This window comes from Aquarana catesbeiana, linkage group LG05, assembly GCF_042186555.1.
Source record: "Aquarana catesbeiana isolate 2022-GZ linkage group LG05, ASM4218655v1, whole genome shotgun sequence".
NCBI lineage: Eukaryota > Metazoa > Chordata > Amphibia > Anura > Ranidae > Aquarana > Aquarana catesbeiana.
In genome coordinates, this window is record NC_133328.1 from 591,558,084 (window position 1) to 591,582,808 (window position 24,725).

General features: G+C 42.2%; 1 protein-coding gene across 1 annotated transcript in view; it reads left to right on the forward strand.

The window, feature by feature from the left end:
- Nucleotides 1–24,725, forward strand: part of LOC141146080 (fibrocystin-L-like) — a 364,397-nt gene that overhangs the window by 41,639 nt on the left and 298,033 nt on the right. Inside the window, exons 13-15 of the mRNA XM_073632840.1 lie at nt 5,238–5,571; nt 7,240–7,264; nt 9,984–10,066. Of these exons, the coding sequence (XP_073488941.1) occupies nt 5,238–5,571; nt 7,240–7,264; nt 9,984–10,066 (442 nt within the window). The remainder of the gene's footprint in view (nt 1–5,237; nt 5,572–7,239; nt 7,265–9,983; nt 10,067–24,725) is intronic.

Consider the following 24,725-nt stretch of genomic DNA (forward strand, 5'->3'; position numbering starts at 1 on the left):
TGTGTGGCGGCAACCAGGTGAGGAGTACAAAGTCAAGTGTGTCTTGTCTACAGTCAAGCAGTGTTGGTGGGAGTGTCATGGTCTGGGGCTACATGAGTGCTGCCTGCACTGGGGAACTACAATTCATTGAGGGAACCATGAATGCCAACATGTACTGTGACATACTGAAGCAGAGCCTGATCCCCTCCCTTCAGGGATTGGGCCGCAGGGCAGCATTCTAACATGAAAACAAACCCAAACACACCTTCAAAATGACCACTGCCTTGCTAAAAAAGCTGAGAGTAAAGGTAATGGACTGGCCAAGCATGTCTCTAGCATCCTCAAACGGAAGGTGGAGGAGCACATGGCCTCCAACATCCACCAGCTCTGTGATGTTGTCATGGAGGAGTGGAAGAGGACTCCAGTGGCAACCTGTGAAGCTCTGGTGAACTCCATGCCCAAGAGGGTTAAGGCAGGGCTGGAAAATAATGGTGGCCACACAAAATATTGACTCGTTGGGCCCAATTTGGACATTTTCACTTAGGGGTGTGCTCACTTTTGTTGCCAGCGGTTAAGACATTAATGGCTGTGTGTTGTTATTTTTAGGGGACAGCAAATTTACACTGTTATACAAGATGTACACTCACTACTTGTAGCAAAATGTTATTTCTTCAGTGTTGTCATATGAAAAGATTTAATAAAATATTTACAAAAATGTGAGGGGTGTACTCACTTTTGTGAGATACTGTGTGTATATACAGTGTTTGTGTTTGTGTTTATATATATAAAAATAGATAGACACTGACTTCAATTGTTTTTACAAAAGAGAAGAAAAAGGAAAGAGAAAGGAACTTATTGAAATTGAAAAGAGATATTGATTCAATGATAGCATTACAGGCAACAAAGGAAAATCCACTGATAATAAAGAAAAATAAAATTTTGAAAAGCTCAGCTAACATCTTTTTGTATCTTATTTTGACAACTCACATACACCCAAATTAGTTTTATAGTTTCACAAAAATACAAATCCCATTGGAAAATATATGAAGGTATTACAGCATACCTAAACTCACATCATGATATAATGTAAACCAGAATGGGTTTTAATCAATTTTTGGATCATTCATTTTTTTCTAAAGCAAAAATAGACTCACGTATATAGACATAGACAAACAAACAACTATCTCTTCAGAAGAATAACAAAATTTGGGCTTCTGTCAAAGGCCCAGCCTATTGTTAAGTGCACCGACCATCCATAGAGAGTGTCTATATGTCCATGAGATATCCGCCTGCAACAGGCATTTGAAATCCTTAGCTTCTTGTTCAAAGGCTTCATTGGCCCCTGTAATAAGGGCCCATCCATGTTCATCTTTTAATGCATCTTGGGATGTCATCTTGCACACTGATTTTATAGACATTAATGTGGTTTGATTCACAGACTTTTGATAACAGATTGTTTGGGACTTTAATAACCACAGGACTCACAATGTGTGTGTTTATATTTTTATTGATTTGCCATTTTAAATAGTGATATTGGCTTTCAACTGTTTTGTTACAAATTGAAATTTGGACAACATTTTTGTTATTGGGAGAATCAGATGTATCCGAATTTCCGAATCACAATAGTATTGAATTTTAACGAATCCGAACAAAATTTTAACAAAACAAATTGTTTGAATTTGAAAATGGATTTAAATTAAAAAATGAATGTGAATTTCAAAATTAATTTTAATTAGAAAATGAATGTGAATTTGAAATGAAAAAATATTGCAATAAATACAGTAGGTATAAAAGTGAAATAAGATGATAATTCTTACTTAGGCTGCTTTATAGAATTGAATAGAATACAACAGAATATAACAGAAAATAACAGAAAATGAATAGAATAAAACAGAATAGAATAGAAAATAAAGTAATAGAATGGAAAAAAATAGAATAGAATATTTTCTATTTGATTCTTTTATTTTCCTTTATTTTCTATTCTATTCTATTTTGTTTGATTTCATTCCATTCTGTTATTTTCCATTCTATTGTGTTTTTTTCTAGTCTATTATTTTGTATTTTAGTGTATTCTACTCTATAAAAAAGTAGGAATCATTTTCTTATGCCACTTTTATACCTTGTTGTATTTATTGCAAAATGTTTCCATTTCCAATTTAAATTCATTTATTCCAAAAGGAAAGGTATGCAAGATTTCTGCGCTGTTGATCTCATCATTTGGAGATCATTACTGTTTGGTAAGGGAACTGACACACGTGTCTGGGAGGTGGTTTGGGATTCTTACATGTGGACTTTCATCATTTTCAAAATTTCACATTTGGACTTTTCTATATTTCTCTTTGAAGTTTGCTTATGCATAAGTGAATTACTGTATATTAAGGATGGGCCAAACACCCCTCGGTTTGGTTCGCACCAGAACTTGCGAACAGGCAAAAAATTTGTTCGAACATGCGAACACCGGTAAAGTCTATGGGACACGAACATGAAAAGTCAAGTGCTAATTTTAAAGGCTTATATACATGATATTGTCAAAAAAAGTGTTTGGAGACCTGGGTCCTGCCCGAGGGGACATGTATCAATGCAAATAAGTTTTAAAAACGGACGTTTTTTCAGGAGCAGTGACTTTAATAATGCTTAAAATGAAACAATAAAAGTGGGGGGTGTCTATAGTATATTTCTGTGACATTTTTAAAGGAAAAAAAGTCATTTAAAAATACTCGCGGCTATAATGAATTGTCGGGTCCCAAAATTCATTGAAAAAAAACGGCATGGTCACAGGAAAAGAGGGGGGGTGAGAGAGAGCCCCCCCCCTTCCTGAACCGTACCAGGCCACATGCCCTCAACATGGGGAGGATGCTTTGGGGTCTGGACCCCAAAGCACCATGTCCCCATGTTGATGGGGACAAGGGCCTCATCCCCACAACCCTTGCCCAGTGGTTGTGGGGGTCTGCGAGCGGGGGCTTATCAGAATCTGGAAGCTCGCTTTAACAAGGGTACCCCAGATACCGCTCCCCCCATGTGAATTGGTAACGGGTACATTGTACCCCTACCATTTCACCCAAAAAATTGTCAAAAATGGAAAAAAATACAAGAGCCAGCTTGGGACAAGTCCTTTATTAAAAAAAGAAAAAAGTCCAGCGATGTAGATCCATCTCGCTCTGGCGATGATACTGAAAAAAAAAAAAGCTGCTACTGATGCCTCCATAGGAGGTTCCCATCGAGCGATGCTACTCTCGCCATGACAGCTCTTATATAGCTGAGGGCAGGGCCATCGGTGACATACATAGGTGACCCCGCCCCCCTCTGACGCCACGGGGGTTTCCTGCAGTTTCCCCGTGGCGTCAGAGGGGACGGGGTCACCTATGTACGTCACCCGGTGGCCTCGCCCTCAGCTATATGTTACTCCTGCCATGACAGCTCTTATATAGCAGAGGGCGGGGCCACCCGGTGATGTACATAGGTGACCCCGCCCCCTCTGACGTCATGGTGGAAACCGCAGGAAACCCCCGTGGCATCAGAGGGGTCGGGGTCACCTATGTATGTCACTGGTGGCCCCGTCCTCAGCTATATAAGAGCTGTCACGGCGAGAGTAGCGTCGCTCGATGAGATCCTCCTATGGAGGCATCAGTAGCGGCTTTTTTTTTTTTTTTCAGTATCGTCGCTAGAGCGAGATGGATCTACATCGCTGGACTTTTTTCTTTTTTAATAAAGGACTTGTCCCAAGCTGGCTCTTGTATTTTTTTCCATTTTTGACAATTTTTTGGGTGAAATGGTAGGGGTACAATGTACCCATTACCAATTCACATGGGGGGGAGCGGTATCTGGGGTACCCTTGTTAAAGCGGGCTTCCAGATTCCGATAAGCCCCCGCTCGCAGACCCCCACAACCACTGGGCAAGGGTTGTGGGGATGAGGCCCTTGTTCCCATCAACATGGGGACATGGTGCTTTGGGGTCCAGACCCCAAAGCATCCTCCCCATGTTGAGGGCATGTGGCCTGGTACGGTTTTTTTCAATGACTTTTATCTGTATTGCGGGACCCGACAATTCATTATAGCCGTGATCAGTTTTAAATGACTTTTTTTCCTTTAGAAATGTCATTTTGCTGCAGGGACTGTTCTAAACACGGTAAAAATGCGCCACTTTACAGGAATACTATAGACACCCCCCCAGGTACGAAATTTAAAGGAGTAGTTCACTTTTATTGTTTCACTTTAAGCATTATTAAAATCACTGCTCCTGAAAAACAGAAGTTTTTAAAACTTTTTTTGCATTGATACATGTCCCCTGAGGCAGGACCCGGGTCCCCAAACACTTTTTATGACAATAACTTGCATATAAGCATTTAAAATTATAAAACTTTTGTTTTTTCATGTTAGTGTCCTATAGACTTTAACGGGGTTCGGCGGCTTTTGAATTTTCCCCGAACTCAGCATATTGTTCGGTGTTCGCCAGAACATCCAAACAACCAAAGTTCGGCCCGAACTTATGCTCGGGCCGAACCATTCGCCCATCCCTACTCTATATGTTATGAGACTGCTATTTTACCATTTATTTGATGCATATGTTTATTATAGTTTAGTATGAGTGAACCTTTTTTTTCACACACATATATTTGTATTGATCACTACAGAGATATTGGTTTTGCGCACCTTTTAGGGTAATTATTTTTGAAATTCCTTTGTGTCTGGAATATAGGTTGCTGCATTACCTCCTTTTGCACTAAGAGCACAGTTTTATTCTGTGTTTATATTATAGCACTTTTGGCAGTAAATTATTACATTTTAATAGACATATATACATCAGACCAAAAAGTAGGCAACAGGTGGCTGTTTGCAAACACATACTTCCTGGATGCATAAATGCATGCCTTCGTCACTCTGTAACCATGTGAATAAGGAGTAAAATCAGTCTTTATTTTATTTGTAAATAACTTTACCAAGTGAAACTGGAAAAAAGCAATGTTTATTAATTTTTTTTAAATGTAAAATTGCTTTTAAAATGTATTGAACATTGCTAAGATATTGCCAAGTGAGTAGTCCAATCAATGAAATTTGGTCAGTTAACAAGGTTTGTATTTGTGTATCTGGAAGGAAGTGTAAAAAATGCACATTCTTGGTTTGACCCAAAGGCAAGTTTGGAAACATAAATTTATATCCAATGTATTTAATTTGTCTTTTTTCCTTTATAACTATTGACCAGAGTCTTTTTCTAGCTGTTTTAACTTAAAAACCTCTTTTTATTTTTGACCTGCAATTAGGAAACCGAGGAATGAAGATGGAAAGGTGGAATGGCAGTTTTAACCTGGATGACGCTTTGAATTTCAATGAAAATTCCACTGGCTATGCTGGCACCACCTGGCTTGATGGAGCTTCCAAGTCCTGGCCTACAGAAACCTCTCCTTTTATTGCTCGGTTCACTGGCTTCTTTGTACCCCCAGAGACAGATTACTACAACCTGTATATCAGGGGAGAGGATAGCTATATGCTATACTTCAATGAAACGGGAGACCCAGCAGGAAAGGTAAAGTATGTGAAGAATTTGCTGATCTGTAATGTTGGTCACAATTCTTTTCTGAGATTGCCAGACCATGAGTTCCATTCATGATTTGAAAGATTTTGTAGATCACTACTTTGGAATAAAACAGGAAACCTTTGCCATGAATGCACATTAAAGGATAACTAAACCCAAAAATGAACAAAAATGTAATACCGTATATTGTTGGTCCAATGTTTGCTTTTGACTGCTTTGGTGGGAAAGCAAGGGGCAGGATGGAATTTTTATTCCAAATGAATTTCTAACCAAGTATGTGGTTTTTGTTTAGGAAATTACATTCTTTGCAAAGTCGAATGTTAAAAGCAAATGACATTTTGAAATGCCTTTAAACGTCATTTGTCAAGTGATTGAATGTTACATAGTTAGTCAGGTTGAAAAAAGACACACGTCTATCTAGTTCAACCAATAAAAAAAAAAAAACAAAATCATACAATCCTATACCTACAGTTGATTGAGAGGAAGGTGAAAAACCGCAGCAAGGCATGATCCAATTTGCTACAGCAGGGAAAAAAAATTCCTTCCTGATCACCTGAGAGGCAATCAGATATTCCCTGGATCAACTTTTACCTATAAATGTTAGTACCCAGTTATATTATGTACATTTAGGACAAAATCCAGGCCTTTTTTTACTGAGCTGGCCAGAACCACCTCTGGAGGGAGTCTATTCCACATTTTCACAGCTCTTACTGTGAAGAAACCTTTCAGTATTTGGAGAATAAATTTCCATTTTTCTCTAGATGTAAAGAGTGCCCCCTTGTCCTCTGTGATGACCTTAAAGTGAATAACTCAACAACAATTTTTCTATATGGATCCCTTATGTATTTGTACATGTTGATCATATCCTCCCTTAATCTCCTCTTCTCGAGAGAGAATAAATTCAGTTCCTCTAATCTTTCCTCATAGCTGAGCTCCTCCATGCCTCTTATCAGTTTGGTTGCCCTTCTCTGCACTTTCTCCAGTTCACTGATATCCTTTTTGAGAACTGGTGCCCAAAACTGAATGGCATATTCTAGATGAGGTCTTACTAATGATCTGTACAGGGGCAACATTATATTTCCCTCTCTGGGGTCCATACCTCTCCTAATACAAGAAAGGACTTTGCTTGCTTTGGAAACCGCAGCTTTGCATTGCATGCTATTTTTAAGCTTATGATCTACCAAAACCCCCAGATCCTTCTCCACTATGGATTCCCCCAGTTGTAAGGATTCCCCCTAGTATGTATGATGCATGCATATTCTTAGCCCCCAAGTGCATAACTTTAAATTTATCAACATTAAACCTTATTTGCCACATAGTTGCCCAATTAAACAGTGCACTGAAGTCGGCTTGTAAGTTGAACTAAAATCAGAATAAGTGCAGCGCTAAATACAAAGTATCCCCTCAGGGATATAAAGTGCATTCAATAAACAATATATAAATAGAGTGCAATATGCAAATTTTCACAATGTGTAAATCAAACAATATGATAAATATTAAAGTGCATTGTGCAGATATTGTCCATAAGTGTCCTTATGAAATGTAATCAATGGTGAAAAAATCATGCCAATCCATTATATACGTAGTGAATAAAACAATCTCTCCATAATTTTCCACCAGTATATGTTTTTCTCAAACTCCTAGTGCTCCCTCCACCGGTTGTGCCCTCACCTTATAGGTTTTTTAATGTGCCTTTAGAAATGATTAATCCTTTAATATGCTTCTCATAGTATTCCTTCTCCTTATAAGCTGCACGTAAACTCCAGTCACATCGATCAATTAAAGAGTTAAGCCTCCTTTCTGCTGCTCGTGAACTCCAATCACATCGACCACATGCAAAGCAATCAGATCTGACAATAGTGCTTTATTATTTTTTAAATTTTATTCGAAAAAGTCATAACAAATGTGCACTCACATTTCAAAAACTAAAAAAAAAGCCTGTGTGTATTATACTTATACCACCAGTGCTAAGACGAATATGTCACCTCTCAACCAGCTCTGCAGCCCCAGCCGTCAGTGCTCCTTGTGTCTGTAACACTCAGAATGGTACTTCCTGGTTCCACGTTTGTCAGCCTCTCAGGTCCCTCCTACTAGCTTTGTCACTCCTCGTGACTTCCTCGGGGAGATGTGATTGGTTGACGAATGTCCTAGTGTTTATATAGTGGTTTACCGTCGACATTTTCTTGTAGCCCCTATTGATACTAACAGCGGTCTTATTTCCATCCCAGACCACTGTTAGTATCAATAGGGGCTACAAGAAAATGGAGACGGTAAACCACTATATAAACACTAGGACATTCGTCAGCCAATCACATCTCCCAGAGGAAGTCGAGAGGAGTGACAGTGAGTTCACATACAGTCTTTTTGAAGAACTTATGTACTGAGAATTTTTGTACGAATGTTCATATGAATTTTCATATGAACCCTTGTTCAAAAATCTACTGTGTGGCCAGCCGAAAAATCATGTTAAGAAATAATAAGTATGTAATATGAAAGTTATAATATATTTCAAGTCAAAACTTTTTTTGAATTATCTTTTTTTGGATGGAGTGGTCTAGTATTGAATCCTCTGGTTTTATTGCCCCCTGAGTCTTCACTGGGGAGATTACAAAATGCCTTGAAAAATTATTCATACCCCTTAAAATTTTCCAGATTTTGTTATGTTACAACCAAAAATGTAAATGCATTTTATTGGGATTTTTTGCAAAAAAAATCTGAAAAGTGTGGCGAGCATTTGTATTCAACCCCCTTTACCCTGATACCCCTAACTAAACCCTAACTAAAATCTAGTGGAACCAATTGCCTTCAGAAGTTACCTAATTAGTAAATAGAGTGCACCTGTGTATAATTTAATCTCAGTATAAATACAGCTGTTCTGTGAAGCCCTCAGAGGTTTGTTAGAGAGCCATAGTGAGCAAACAGCATCATGAAGGCTAAGGAATACACCAGACAGGCCAGGGATTGAGCTATTTTGCAAAGAAAAATGGTAAAAAATGTCACTTTCTGGATGTGCAAAACTGGTAGAGACATCCCCAAAAAGACTTACAGCTGTAATTGCAGTGAAAGGTGGTTCTACAAAGTGCTGACTCGTGGGGACTGAATACAAATGCACGCCACACTTTTCAGATATTTATTTGTAAACAAATTTGAAAACCAGTTAGTATTTTCCTTCCACTTCACAAATATGTGCCACTTTGTGTTGGCCAATCACAATAAAATACATTTACATTTTTGGTTGTAACATGACAAAATGTGGAAAATATCAAGGGGTATGAATACTTTTTAAAGGCACTATATATATATATATATATATATATATATATATATATATATATATATATTATAAATATTATGTCTTATAATTAGTCCAATTTTAATTGTGTAAAAAATAAACATTGACATTTTGATCAAAGGGATATTATGTGAATCTATTGGTGAGATTTAACTTCTTGTCTCAGAGATACAACAGGAAGTGAGAGGTATTTCCCTTTTATATACTTGAGACTGAAACAGGTGTCCCCATTGGAAGATTTTTATTCAGTTTCAATAACTCAATATTTTGGACTTTAGTCCCAGTGACAGTGGTCATCAGGACCTGATAGATAAGAGTGATCTTTCCAGAGGAGGCACAGATAGCAATACAATCTTGACAGATTTTTTTTATTCTTCTTGCTCTTTCCAAAATTCCAAAAAAAGCCTATACAAACATTTTAAAGTGGAACATTAGTCAGAAAATAAGGTCCTTACTTAATCACTGTAGTATGCTTGCCCCTTTTGCAGGTGTATCTATGTGAAACATTGAAAATAAGTGCCTAAACTGTTTAAAATCCAGTAATATACTCTCTCTGCACATGCTCAGTTGCTCTCCATTTTTGGCATTGTGCCAAAAATCATAGCCACTAGAGGCCAATCTGCTGACGGCCTAAAGATTTACTACTGCTCAGGGGCTCTGGGCTTCAATAAAATGGCAGATGTCAGCAAGAAGAAACAGGAGCAGTGCTGGAGGCAATTCACAGCATACACTAATTTTGGTAGCATAATTATTAATGTGGAGCATATGCTCCTTCCTTGCTAAAGAACGTTATTTTTTTTTCAAGTTGTTATAGGTAAAGTTGCACTTTAACTCTTAGGACTCAAATTTACCACTTAACCCTGAACCTTACCCTAAACCCCTAACCCTTAAATCTTTAACTCCCCCCCCCCTTTAAAATCCTAATCTTAAACCTAAATCCTAACCCTACACTAACTCCTAAATTACCTTCTTCTGCATTGAAAGTATTGGAGTATCCTACACCAAGTTGGATGCTGTAAGCTGTTGCATGCCAAAAACTACCCACACCAAGGATCCCAGATGCATACATTTATGTTCCATTTATAAAGCATTGTTTGCATTTCTTTTATAATGTCAATTATATAAACACAGTACCAATAAATGTAGATAATTCTAACAAATGGACTTTCCTCCCACTGTCAGGTGAAAGTGGCCTATGGTAGCTGGTCATATTACTGGTATGCCTATCAGAAATCACAGACTTTCTTCCTGCAGAAGGGAAAACCGTAAGTGTGTGTTGAACCATTAGATCTAGGCATGCAAACAATTTGTGCATTATTACGCTTAGTTCAGAATTAACAATACATGTATTTTTAATAGTAATTTATATAGAAACTTGAGTTTTTATTATTATACAGGATTTAGATAGCTCCAACATTTTGTGCAGCGCTTTACAATTTAAAGGGAGACAGTACAGTTACACTACAATAAAAAACAAGAGGATTAGGGATGAGGCGAACACCCCCCGGTTCGGTTTGCGGCAGAACATGCGAACAGGCAAAAAATTAGGGCGAACACCATTAAAGTCTATGGGACATGAACGTGAAAAATCAAAAGTGATCATTTTAAAGGCTAATGTGCAAGTTATTGTCATAAAAAGTATTTGGGGACCCGGATCCTGCCCCAGGGGACATGTATCAATGCAAAAAAAAGTCTGAAAAACGGCTGTTTTTTTTGGGAGCAGTGATTTTAAAAATGCTTAAAGTGAAACAATAAAAGTGAAATATTCCTTTAAATATCGTGCCTGGGGGTGACTATAGTATGCCTGTAAAGTGGTGCATTTTTCCCGTGTTTAGAACAGTCCCTACACAAAATGATATTTCTAAAGGAATAAAAGTCATTTAAAACTGCTTGCGGCTGTAATGTAATGTCGGGTCCCAGCAATATAGATGAAAATAATTGAGAAAAATGGCATGGTTCCCCCCTCTCCCAGCTATACTCTGAACAGCAGTATACAGGCAGTGCCTGGGTTACAAACAAGATAAGGACCGTAGGTTTGTTCTTAAGTTGAATCTGTTTGTAATTTGGAACAGGTACATTTTTTAAGTGTAGCTCCAGCCAAAAAATCTATTTGTGAGCTTTTTGGATAACATAGGGTAGGGTTATCACCCCTGTAACATTTGTTTTGCTGTGTGCCCCTGTTTAGAAGATTTCATCTCACTTTCTGTCCCAATAACAATTGGATTTGGAAAATTTTGGGTTATTAGGGAAACAAGGATTGGTGATAAATCATCAGTGGAGACACCTTTTTCCCATATTAACTCTTACAGGAGAGAATTTCCCTTCCTAGGGGTAGATTTCCTCTCACTTCCTGTTGTCTCCCTCCATTTGTAAGTATAAGTCATTTGTAAGTCGGATGTTTGAAAATAGGGGACCACCTGTATATACTATACGGCCTGCCCTATACACTCTGCGGAAAATTGGGCCTTAGGTGTTGGTGGTACCAGAACACTGTAAGTCCTCACAGTTTCTCTTGGTGGGAGCTGGAATGGGCCTGGCTGTGAAATATTAGTGCAAAAATTGTAATTACATGCCCCTGTAAAACAGGGGCAGAAAAATTGGGCCTTAGGCGGTGGTGGTGGTGCCACAACATTGTAAAGCCTCACAGATACTCTTGTTGAGTGCAGGAACGGGCCCTGCTGTCAAATATTCGAGCAAAAATTGTAATTACATGCCCCTGTTAAACAGAGGCAGAAAAATTGGGCCTTAGGCAGTGGTGGTGGTGCCCTGAACCAAAAATATTCTTAGAAGCTAAACTCATGAAGATTGAGAAGGAATAGGATAGTCACGCAGCATAATAGGATAGTCACTCAGCATATGCAGTCTTCAAAGGATCCCACATCCATAGAAAAAACAATCGGTTACATCAGCATCAGGTGCTTGGTAGCTGGTGATCCAAAACTGTTTCATTTTTATGAATGTGAGTCGATCAACAGAGTCTGTGGACAGGCGCACTCTGTGATCGGTTACAAAGCCTCCAGCAGCACTGAATGTGCGTTTAGAAAGAACGCTGGATGCAGGACAGGCCAGTAGCTCAATTGCATATTGAGCAAGCTCCTGCCAGTGGTCCATCCTCAAGACCCAGTAACCCAGTGGATGTTCTGTTGGAAAGGTCTCCAAGTCTGATCTTGCCCCTAGATATTCCTGCACTATGTAATTCAGATGCTGGTGATGGTTGCTGGAACCAATCAGACCTTGGCGCTGAGGACTGAAGAATTGTTTGAAGGCATCGGTCAGCCGGCCACCTTCTCCACCGCTCTTTCTGTGACTGAACGAAGCGTCAGCAACATGTTGTCCAGCACCAGGAAGTTGTAACCTCCCAGGCTCTGGAAACACATTGCACAAACCTTTCTGCAAGGCCTCCTGAAGATGTTTCATTCTCTGCTCCCTCTGCGAAGGCTGGATAAGTTCTGCAACCTTACCCTTGTAATGTGGATCAAGAAGGGTTGCCAGCCAGTAATGATCCCTCTCCTTGATACCACGAATCCTAGGGTCCTTTCGCAGACTTTGCAGGATCAGGGAGGCCATGCAGCATAAGTTTGCAGAGGCATTCGATCCTAAGTCCTCTGGGTCACTAAGGATCACATGATCCTCAACCACCTCCTCCCAGCCACGTACAATTCCATGGGTTTCTGGAGACTGAAAATGATTCCTTGAAGACTGCTGCTGATGCTGAGTGTTATCCTCCACCTCCATGGTGACACAATCCTCCTCCTCTTCTTCTTCCTGTGTGATCGGCAGGCCCGCAGGAATACTATCTGGATAAAGGGGGCCTTGAGAGGTAAGAAAGTCCTCCTCTTCCTCCCGCTGTTCTGCCTCAAGTGCCCTGTCCATTATTTCATGAAGAGTGTGCTCCAACAGGAAGACAAGAGGGACAGTATCACTGATGCATGCACTGTCACTGCTCACCATCCTTGTGGCCTCCTCAAATGGTGACAGGACAGTGCATGCATCCTTGATCAGTAGCTACTGGCGAGGCGAAAAAAAGCCAAGCTCCCCTGACACTGTCTTGGTGCCATACTCACACAGGTACTCATTGATGGCCCTCTGCTGCGTGTGCAGCTGCTGCAGCATTGCCAAAGTTGAGTTCCACCTGGTGGGCATGTCACAAATGAGGCGGTTCTTGGGCAGGTTGCATTCACTTTGAAGGTCAGCCAGCCGAGCACTGGCATTATATGATCGGCGGAAATGACCACAGACTTTCCTGGCCTGCCTCTGGAGATCCTGTAAGCCTGGGTACTTGCTCAAGAATGGCTGCACCACCAAATTCAGGGCGTGAGCCAAACAGGGAACATGGGTCAAGTGTCCCTGTCGGAAGGCGGAGATGAGGTTGGTGCCATTGTCGCATACAACCATTCCTGGCTGAAGCTGGCGTGGCATCAACCACCTCTGAGCTTGTCCCCGCAGAGCTGACAGAATCTCTGCCCCAGTGTGGATCCTGTCCCCTAAGCAGACCAACTCAAGCACCGCATGGCATCTTTTTGCCTGAGTGCTTGCGTAGCCCCTTGAACGCCTACAGAGCACCGCTGGTTCAGAGGACAAATCTGTAGAGGAAGAGCCCATAGAGTAAGAAGAAGAGGAGGGGTGGAGGAGAGAGCTGTGGCAGAATCACTATTAGCATTTTGGAGGCGTGGTGGTGGAACAAGCTCCAACAATACTGAACACCTGTCCTGCATCCTTCCCAGCTGCCAGCAGTTACCCAGTGCGCTGTGAAAGAAAGGTAACATCAATGTCCATGCCTGCTGGACCATGAGTCAGTGGTAATATGCACCTTACTGCTGACCGCCCTGTCCAACGAGGCCAAGACATTGCCTTCCACATGCTGGTAGAGAGCCGCAATCGCCTTCCGTCAAAAGAAATGGAGTTTGGGAACCTGCCACTGAGGTCTTAGCTGATGAGGAGCAAGGAGATCAGCAAATCCAGGATCAGGGAGGCCATGCAGCGTAAGTTTGCAGAGGCATTCGATCCTGAGTTCTCTGAGTCAAGGATCACATGATCCGCAACCACCTCCTCCCAGCCACGTACAACTCCATGGGTTTCTGGGAAATGATAACGATCCCTTGAAGACTGCTGCTGAGTGTTAGTCTCCACCTCCATGCTGACACAATCCTCCTCCTCCTATTTGTGTGTGTTCGGCAGGCCCGCAGGAATACTATCTGGATAAAGACAGGAAGACAAGAGTGACAGTATCACTGATGCATGCACTGTCACTGCTCACCATCCTTGATTAGTAGCCACTAGCGTGGCCAAAAAAAGCCAAGCTCCCCTGACCCTGTCCTGGTGCCATACTCACACAGGTACTCATTGATAGCCCTCTGCTGCATGTGCAGCCGCTGCAACATTGCCAACGTTGAGTTCCACCTAGTGGGCATGTCACAAATGAGGCGGTTCTTAGGCAGGTTGCATTCTCTTTGAAACTACGGCTGCACTGTATTGTGTACAGTGCACACCACCAGAAAAGTAGTAGCAACTGCACTAGGGGTGCACTGTATTGTGTACTGTGTACAGCACCAGAAAAGTAGTAGCAACTGCACTAGGGGTGCACTGTATTGTGTACTGTGTACACCACCAGAAAAGGAGTAGCAACTGTACTAGGGGTGCACTGTATTGTGTACTGTGTACACCACCAGAAAAGGAGTAGCAACTGTACTAGGGGTGCACTGTATTGTGTACACCACCAGAAGTTTAACAGCAACTACGGTTGCACTGTATTGTATTGTATTGTACACCACCAGAAGTATATTAGAAAAAGTACACCAGGAATGGCCTGCTGTCAGATATAAGCTATATACAGGGGATCCCCAACTTACGAACATCCGAGTTGCGAACAACTCCTACTTATGAATGGGGCCCGAATGACGTCACTGCTGGCCGAATCTTCCTCTCCTTGCTGGAGTGAGCCTTTCCTCCATTCCTGGCTTGGCTGCGGGCCCCCTTCATCATCCTGCCTGCCCATCCACAGGCCTGGTACGGTCCGGTGGCCTGCCAGGCCGCTAAAACTACCCGTCGTGGCCGAGGCCTTGTCCGGCCTAGTGCAGCCTAACGAAGCCTCCAGGATCCCCAGTCTTTCCTGCGCCGCTGCCCCGCGAAAGTGCACCGCGCCCGGCCGGCCGGCCTGCCTGCCTGGCCTCTGCTGGCTGCTTTCACCATCCATCTCCCTGCTGTGCCATACAGTGTACTCCTCTCTGCTGTCTCCTGTCGCTGCCACCATGAAAATAGTGAGAGGGGAGAGCTGTGCTCAGCTGTGCTCCTGGACTCCTGTTTTGGAGGTGACAGGGTCAATAAAGAGAACCTGTCACCTCCAGTTGCTATCACACAGGGAATTGTTCCCTCCTGTGTGATAGCAATAAAGTTAAGTGAAAAAAAATTGATAAAAAAAATAAAAATAAAATAAAAATAAGAAATACAGTAATAATTAAATTAATAAAATAAAAAAAGTAATTAAAAAAAAGTAAAGAATAAGGAAAATAATATTAAAAATAAGAAAATTATGCAAAAATAAAAAAAAAAGTAAACGACAAGCTACAAATAAATAAAAATAAAAAAAGTGATAAAAAAGTAAAAAAATAAAAGAAACAAAACATATTTGAACTAACCATGCCGCCCCTGCCATCCGGTTGCCTTTCTCTGTTGATTTGGGTTTACATCCTGTCTCTGAGACTAGATTTGCACTTAAAAAAGGTACTGTTCCGACTTACAAACAAATTCGACTTAAGAACAAACCCAGGGACCCCCTGTATATATATATATATATATATATATATATATATATATATATATATATATATATATATACACACACACAGTAGGGACGGAAAGTATTCAGACCCCCTTAAATATTTCACTCTTTGTTATATTGCAGCCATTTGCTAAAATCATTTAAGTTCATTTTTTTTCCTCATTAATGTACACACAGTGCCCCATATTGACAGAAAAACACAGAATTGCAGAATTGTTGACATTTTTGCAGATTTATTAAAAAAGAAAAACTGAAACATCACATGGTCCTAAGTATTCAGACCCTTTGCTGAGTCCAGCTGTGTTTGATTATAATGATTGGACTTGACTAGGAAAGCCACACACCTGTCTATATAAGACCTTACAGCTCACAGTGCATGTCAGAGCAAATGAGAATCATGAGGTCAAAGGAACTGCCTGAAGAGCTCAGAGACAGAATTGTGGCAAGGCACAGATCTGGCCAAGGTTACCAAAAAAATTTCTGCTGCACTTAAGGTTCCTAAGAGCACAGTGGCCTCCATAATCCTTAAATGGAAGACATTTGGGATGACCAGAACCCTTTCTAGAGCTGGCCACCTGGCCAAACCGAGCTATCGGGGTGAGAGAGGTAAAGAGGAACCCAAAGATCACTGTGGCTGAGCTCCAGACATCCTGTTGGGAGATGGGAGAAAGTTGTAGAAAGTCAACCATCACTGCAGCCCTCCACTAGTCAGGGCTTTATGGCAGAGTGGCCGGATGGAAGCCTCTCCTAAGTGCAAGACACATGAAAGCCTGCATGGAGTTTGCTAAAAAAACACCCGAAGGACTCCAAGATGGTGAGAAATAAGATTCTCTGGCCTGATGAGACCAAGATAGAACTTTTTGGCCTTAATTCTAAGCGGTATGTGTGGAGAAAACCAGGCACTGCTCATCACCTGTCCAATACAGTGCCAACAGTGAAGCATGGTGGTGGCAGCATCATGCTGTGAGGGTGTTTTTCAGCTGCAGGGACAGGACGACTGGTTGCAATCGAGGAAAGATGAATGCGGCCAAGTACAGGGATATCCCGGACGAAAACCTTCTCCAGAGTGCTCAGGACCTCAGACTGGGCCGAAGGTTTACCTTCAAACAAGACAACGACCCTAAGCACACAGCTAAAATAACAAAGGAGTGCCTTCACAACAACTCCATGACCGTTCTTGAATGGCCCAGCCAGAGCCCTGACTTAAACCCAATTGAGTATCTCTGGAGAGACCTAAAAATGGCTGTCCACCAACGTTTACCATCCAACCTGACAGAACTGGAGAGGATCTGCAAGGAGGAATGGCAGAGGATCCCCAAATCCAGGTGTGAAAAACTTGTCGCATCTTTCCCAAAAAGACTCATGGCTGTATTAGATCAAAAGGATGCTTCTTCTAAATACTGAGCAAAGGGTCTGAATACTTAGGACCATGTGATATTTTAGTTTTTCTTTTTTAATAAATCTGCAAAAATGTCAAAAATTCTGTGTTTTCCTGTCAAGATGGGGTGCTGTGTGTACATTAATGAGGGAAAAAATAACTTAAATGATTTTAGCAAATGGCTGCAATATAACAAAGAGTGAAACATTTAAGGGGGTCTGAATACTTTCCGTCCCCACTATATATTATATATATATGGATATATATATATATAAAAATATAAATTTCCTGGACCTCCCTATGTCAGCCTACTATGGGTCAGCTCCGCCCTCTCTGACCCCTCCAGGACCACCTCTTTCTTAGCCCATAAAGGGCGGCTGTCTGCCCACACCAGTGTTCTTTTTTCGTCCTCACTCCGGACGCCTTTTAAAGATTTTTTTTTTTTCTCCATCCACCCTGTTCGGGGTCAGCCTCTCCCATTTCAGAAGACCTCCCATATAGGCTGTATATCTCCTGAGGAGGTGGGTTCCCATGGTGCTGGGATAATAGGGTGCAGTATAAATGACTGTGTATTACTGCAAAGGTCACTGGCAGTATAAATGAGTTTTAACTCTGAAGTCGATAGTGATTCGGATCCGTCTGAGGCAGAATTGGTCTCGGAATTGCATACGTTTGATCTCTGCTCTGTTTCCCCCCTTGGTGGAGGCTGTTAAGAATGCGATGGAGTGGCAGGAAGAATCGTCTCCTCCAAAGAAACAGCAGAGATACTACCCGTATTTAAAGAAATTGTTACCTTCCTTCCCATTTATTTCCGAAATTTAAGAGGTAATTGACGATGAGAGGGTGAGGCCTGAGAAGAAAGCTCAATGTGCATAATAGAATATCTAAGTTGTACCCCTTGGGACACAATGCCTAAAGGGGGATGCTTCATTACAGAGATTCGCCTGCCACATTACTCTTCCGCTGGGAGATTCGGTCTCTTTTAGGGATCCTTTGGATTGCAGAATAAATTTAGACCTAAAAAGGTTGTATAGTTTGACTGGAGCAGCCTGCAGACCGGCGGTAGCACTCACTTCTGTGGCAACAGCCCTTAGAGTGTGGGTAGCAGAGCTGGTGGATGGATGTTCGGATGAAAGTCTGGGAAGTGGCAGTTCTTCTCCTTTGCAGTTTGTCAAGACTGCTGTAGAGTTTGTGGCTGAAGTGACTGTCGACCAGGTCAAGTTGACAGCAAAGATAATGGCTCATTCCATCACAGCCTGCAGAGTCTTATGATAGAAGCCTTATCGGCCGACCAATGCTTCAAAGCATGGTCTGTGTGAGGTTCTATTTGACGGAAGCTACTCTTCGGGAAGACTTTAGAAACAGCAATTCAGCAGGTTTCCGGTGACAGATCTGGCCTAATCCCGCAGAAGAGAAAAAGACAACGGCAGCCCTTTCGATTTAACAACAGATCCAAAGAAGGATTCAGAGAGGCCAGTGCTTACAAACCTGGTAGGCCATTTTTTCAGTCAGTGGAAGGGAGTCGGTTCGACCTTCCAGAAGCCTTCCAAACCCAGGGCCAACAAAGCTCCTAAGGCTTCAAATAAGTCCTTTTGAAGGTGTCTCCGCTCAACCCTCTCAAGTAGGAGCAAGACTAGCCCAATTCGGGGAGGTTTGGGCGGACAAAATACGGGATGCCTGGATTTTAGCCGTCACTTGATCACGTTATCGTCTCGAGTTCAGAACAAGGGCCCCTCAGACCTTGTTCGTAGAAACTCGACTTCCTACGGATTTGGAAAGGAGGCAATGTTTGCAAGGATATATAGGGGAGCTGTTGGCAACAAGGGCCATTCTTCCGGTTCCAAGGCACGAATTGGGTCAAAGAGTAGGTTCCCCTCTGTTTTTGGTCCCAGAGGCTTCAGGGGGTTTCATACCAGTTTTGGACCTCAAAGTCCAGGAATTCTTACATGAAGGTTCCACCATTCAAAACTGAGTCATTGGAAATGATCATTTTGGTTGTGGAGTCAGGAGACTGGATGGTTTCCATCGATCTGGCTGATGTGTACCTTCATTTTTCCTCAGACGCATCTCACCAATCTCAGATTTCCATAAAAGGCTCTCTTTTTCAATTTCAATGTCTGCCATTCGGTCTCTACATGGCTCCGAGAACATTTTCAAAGCTACTATTTGCTGTCGTGGCGACTCTCAGGGTCAAGGGAGTGCAAATATTCCATTATCTAGATGACATGCTACTTCTGGACCATCAAAAGAGCTCCTTCTAGTTCATGTGAATCTCACTTGCAAAACACTAGTTCATTTTGATTGGTTGATCAACTTTCGGAAGCGCCAGATGCATCCGACCCAAATGTTGGAGTATTTAGGAGTACAATCCGAAACGGATCGGGGTCGTGTTTCTCTTCCTCAGAGGAAGGTCCAGGAGATCCAGTCTCAGACAAAAGCAGTGATGGCCAGGCCTTCCAAGATGATGAAGGAATGCATGCAGTATCTGGGGGTTCTATCAGCCACAATTCCAGTAGTTCCATGGGTCAGGTGGCGCAGAAGGAGGTTTCAATGCAACTTTCTTCTTCAGTGGGATCGTCACTCCTTGTTCCAGAAAATCTATCTGCCAATTTCGATAATCTGGCCCCTGGTTTGGTGGTCAGTAGCTCACAATCTTTCCCACGGAGTTCCGTTAAAGACATCAGAATAGTGGTGACGACCAATGCCAGTCTGGCAGGCTGGGGGGGCACACTGCCTGGGACAGCAGGTTCAAGGCCAATGGAACCTTTGTGGGGCGAAGAGTTCAAAATATCCTGGGATTGGATGCTGTCAGACGCGCTCTCTTAGCATTCCAACTTATGTTGCAAGGTCGAGCTGTCAAGATCCTTTTGGACAACAAAACTACGGTGGCTTATGTGTCTTATCAAGGGGGCACAAGAAGTTGTCCTCTCCTTCAGGCGGCATGTCAAATCTTCCTATGGGCAGAGAGGAATCTTGGCTCTCTTACAGCATCTTATCTCCCAGGGCCCGGGAATGTTTTAGCAGATCGCTTGAGTCGAAGCTTTGGGGATCACGACGAATGGGGCCTCAACCCCAAGTACCTACGCAAGATCTTCAGGGTCTGGGGGACGCCTTTGATAGATCTTATAGCATCGGGGGAGAATTGCCAACTTCCTTGTTTCTTCTCCCAGACCTGGCAACCACAGGCGTTGGGTTAGGGTGCTCTGTCCAGACCTTGGAACGTCCCCTTGGTGTATGTGTTCCCGCCGCTTCCATTGGCTCTCAAAATCCTGCTGAGGATTCAGCGAGAAAGGGTCAAAGCAATAGTAGTCCTACCTTACTGGCTCAGGGAGCCGTGGTTCCCTCTGGCTTGGAGGATAAAGTTGAGCTCACCAATCCCACTGCCTCCTTGTCAGAATCTCCTTCTACAGAGTGGGGTCTGACACCAAAACCCCAGGAGGTTGAAGTTAATGACTTGGAAGTGAGAGGGGGCCTTTAATTGGCTTGGATCTCTCTGGCTGTGTAGTGGAGACATTATTACAGGCTTGTAATTATTACAGGTCCACGAATGTAACCTATGTCCGGATCTGGAATACTTCAGAAAGGGGTTGGGACCTTGGATCTCCTTCAGTATCAAACATTTTGGAGTTTCTGCAGAGTGGTCTTGATAAGGGGTTAGCTTATAATTCCCTGAGAGGTCAAATCCCCACCTTGTCGGCTATGTCGTGTACAAGATGTGCTCTACATCTGTTGATGATCTGATTTTTAGGGGCAGCCATGGAAATCAGATCTCCATTGAAATCGTTTTTTCCAAAATGGGACTTAACGCTAGTCTTGAGAACCTTGCTGGTTCCTACATTTGATCAAGCTTTCTCTTGTTCATTATTTCTTTTAGCAGTTTTTTGTTTTTGTTTTTTGCTAGCTGTTGCTTCGGCCAGAAGAGTCTCCAAGTTGTGCGCCTTCTCATCTAAAGTACCATATTGTTTGGTGCTCCCAGAAAAGATAATCCTTAGGCCAGTGCCGAGCTTTCTACCTAAGGTGGCCACATAATTTTGTATGAACTGGGAGATCATTCTCCCAGCCTTTCCGGTGGTTACAGCTGATGAGTGGGGTAGGTTAGACCTGGTCTCTATGGCATCAACCTACCTGAAATGGACTAAAAACTTTTGAAAACAAGATCAGCAGTAGGTTTTCCCAATGGGGCTTAAAAAGGGTATGCCAGCAAAATCTAGAGTTGCGTCTTCCTGGATTGTCAACACCAGGCATGTTGCATACAGAACGCTGGGCCTTGCTCCTCCTTCAGAGATCAAAGCACATTAGACGAGTATGGCAGCATCCGGGGCAGCATACGTGAAGGTCACCCCTAAGGTAGTTTGCAGGGCAGCAGACTGGAGCGCGTCCAACACCTTTTATTAGGCATTACAGGCTTAAAGTGGATGTAAACCCAAAAAAAAATTTTTTATTTATATCATACTGTAAAGTATAATATTTCTTATCATTTGAGCCCAGTCTTGCCACAGAGTTAATCCATCTCTGAGCAATCCTCTTTTATTGTTCAGTGAGAAAAATCTTGACAAACTGAGAAAAACTTTGTCAAATACTCCCCCTTGCTGTGAGTGACAGCCTAAGACACAGGCATTATTTTTTAAATCCCTTCCCCACTCCTTTCTTCAGCAACTCTGCAAGGATTGGCTGTTCCACACCTCAGCATGATTTGGCATGCTGAAGTCATGTGGTTACTTTCCTGTCTTTTCACTGGATGTTAGAGATCATAGCAGAAGTTCAGTGTAAGAAATACACAGGAGAAAATGCATATTGACAAGGGGAGTGTAGAGGGGGGTGGGGAGTCTACTGACATCACGACTCCCCCACCGAGCTCCAGACAACAGACCCACCCACAGAATATGCAGTTTTTCGGGTCTAATAACAGACAGAGGGGAGACATTTGACAGATAAAGATACATGCAGGAGGCATGTATATCCTTATAGATAATGACAGTAGTTTAGAAAGGATGACATTGGGTTTACATCCACTTTAATGTGGCTTGTTCGGCTGAGGAAACATTTGGCTGTACGGTTATTACAGTGGCTGTTGCCCATTTAAAACATTTTTGAGTAGCATTGCATTGAGGGTTTGGCTTATTTTTTATTTTTTGTCTTCCCTCCCTTTTTAATATTTGCTTGGTACATCCCATAGTAGGCTGACATGGGGAGGTTCAGGAATAAGAAAAAATTGTTATCCATACTTACTGTAATTTTCCTTTCCTGGATCCTCCTCATGTCAGGCGGGGATTCCCACCCGGTTTATCCGACGCGATGCAGGAACACTGATGTGGGCAGACATCCGCCCTTTATGGGCTAAGAAAGGGATGGTCCTGGAGGGGTCAGAGAGGGCGGAGCTGACCCATAGTAGGCTGACATGGGGAGGATCCAGGAAAGGAAAATTACGGTAAGTATGGATAACAATTTTCCTTAATATACGAGACTGTAAATATATATTAAATACACCGCTTGAAGTATATTAGAAAAAGTACACCAGGAATAGCCTGCAGTCAGATATAGGCTACACTGGATGCAGTGTATATATATTGTAAGATTGGGGTGATCAGACTCAAGTGGTAAATGAGTTTCCAGTGAGTACGCCAGTCCAAAACTGTATTTGAGGGCTGATAGCCCAGTTTTATTTAAACAAACAAAAACAAAAAGGTTCACAAAGACATCAGTATCCCACGCAGGGAGTGCCACCATTACTGTATCTTACAGACTCCAAATGCTTCAGCCTCCTGGCTTACGTTATTGCCACACGGCTGCTTCAGGCCTGTAGCCTAGGCCTTAGGTTTGTTTAGAACAAAAGAGTTTCCCAGAGTTAAGCTCTCTCCTAGCTTACTCCTGATCAACGCCTTGCTGCTCTGTCACAAAGTATATCTGCCTCCTGCAGACATGCATGCTCTGGCTGCACCCATGCAGTCTCTGACTCCTGAAGAGGAACGGGAGTCCACCTGACTCCCATTCACAGACTTCCTGTTTGTGGGGTGGGGCCCTGAGCCATAGCCAGGTCACAACTAAATAGCCCAGCACACAGCTGTGCAATCAGCGTGCCTTTCTCTCCAAAATCTGGTGTAAACCAGCAATATTCCAGGTAGCACAGGGTCCCAATGCCACAATATATATATATATACGAGACTGACTGTGTATATATATATATATATATATATATATATATATATATATATAAAATACACCGCCTGAAGAATATTAGAAAAAGTACACCAGGAATGGCCTGCAGTCAGATATAGGCTACACTGGATGCAGAGTATATATATACACCGTATTTCCCCCGAAAATAAGCCCAGATCTTATATTAATTTTGGCAACAAAAGACACAGTAGGGCTTATTTTCTGGGTAGGTCTTACCATGTAATGTGCTATCTTCTCTCCCCCTCTCTCTTCCTGCCTGACAGGAATCCCCAGTGTGAACAGAGTTAAAATGCTTGTAAAATCCTATAATTCACTCTATTACCGTAGTATATAATGTACAATGTGTGTGTTTCTGTAATATAATTGTGCCAAATACCTTCGTTATAGCGCCACTCTGCACTTCTGTGACCCGCCGGAGCTCTTATCCCCACAATTATATTACAGAAACACACACATTGTACATTATATTCTACTGTAATAGAGTGGATTATAGGATTTTACAAGCATTTTAAATTAGGGCTTATTTTTAGGGTAGGGCTTATATTGCAGCCCTCCTGGAAAATAAAGCTAGGTCTTATTTTCGGGGTAGGTCTTATTTTCGGAAAACACGGTATATGTGAGACTGGCTGTATATATATATTAAATACACTGCAGCTGAGCTAACTGAATAACCTGCCTGCCTGCTCAATCTAAATCACACTATCTCTCCGTCCACGCCAACAAACACACTACACAGGGCCGACGTGCAGGCAGCCTTTTATAGTGTGGGACGTGGACTTAGTCCCCCTGAGCCATGATTGGCCAAAGGCACCCTGCCATGTTTACGTTCGTGTCCCATAGACTTTAACAGTGTTTGCATGTTCGAACAAACTTTTTGTCTGTTTGCATGTTCTGCTGCGAACCAAAACGGGGGGGGGGGGGGGGGGAGGTGTTTTGCTAATCCCTAATCTGCAGTATGCCATACAGTTCTGGTCACCAGTCCTCAGGAGGGAGGTGTTGGAACTGGAGAGAGTCTAGATAAGGGCAATAAAGTTAATAAGGTGACTGGAGGACCTCAGCTACGAGGAACGTTTACAAACATTAAATGTATTCTCTCTGGAGAAGAGGTGCTTGAGAGGTGATATGATAACGATATATAAATACCTCAATGGTGATTCTAGCATAGGGAATAAACTATTCAGTCTCTTGGAGTGTAAGAAGACACGGAGCTACTCAATGAAATTGGAGGAGAAGCGGTTTAACCTTAAACTGCGAAGGGAGTTTTTCTCTGTCAGGGTGGTCACTTCCACAATCGGTGGTGTCAGTGGGAAGTATTGAAAGTTAAAAAAAAAACTCTTGGATGAGTATCTTAGCAAACACAGTTTACAGGGATATGGGAAATTATTTTTGAAATAAACACACATACACCCACATAGGTTGAACTGGATGGAATGGTGTCTTTATTTATTCAACCTTACCAACTATGTACTATTATTATTATAAGGGATTTATATAGCGCGGACAGATTGTGCAGCGCTTTACAAAATAAAGGGAGACAGCACAATTAAAATACAATTTAATACAAGAGGGTTTGAAAGGCCATGCTCCCATA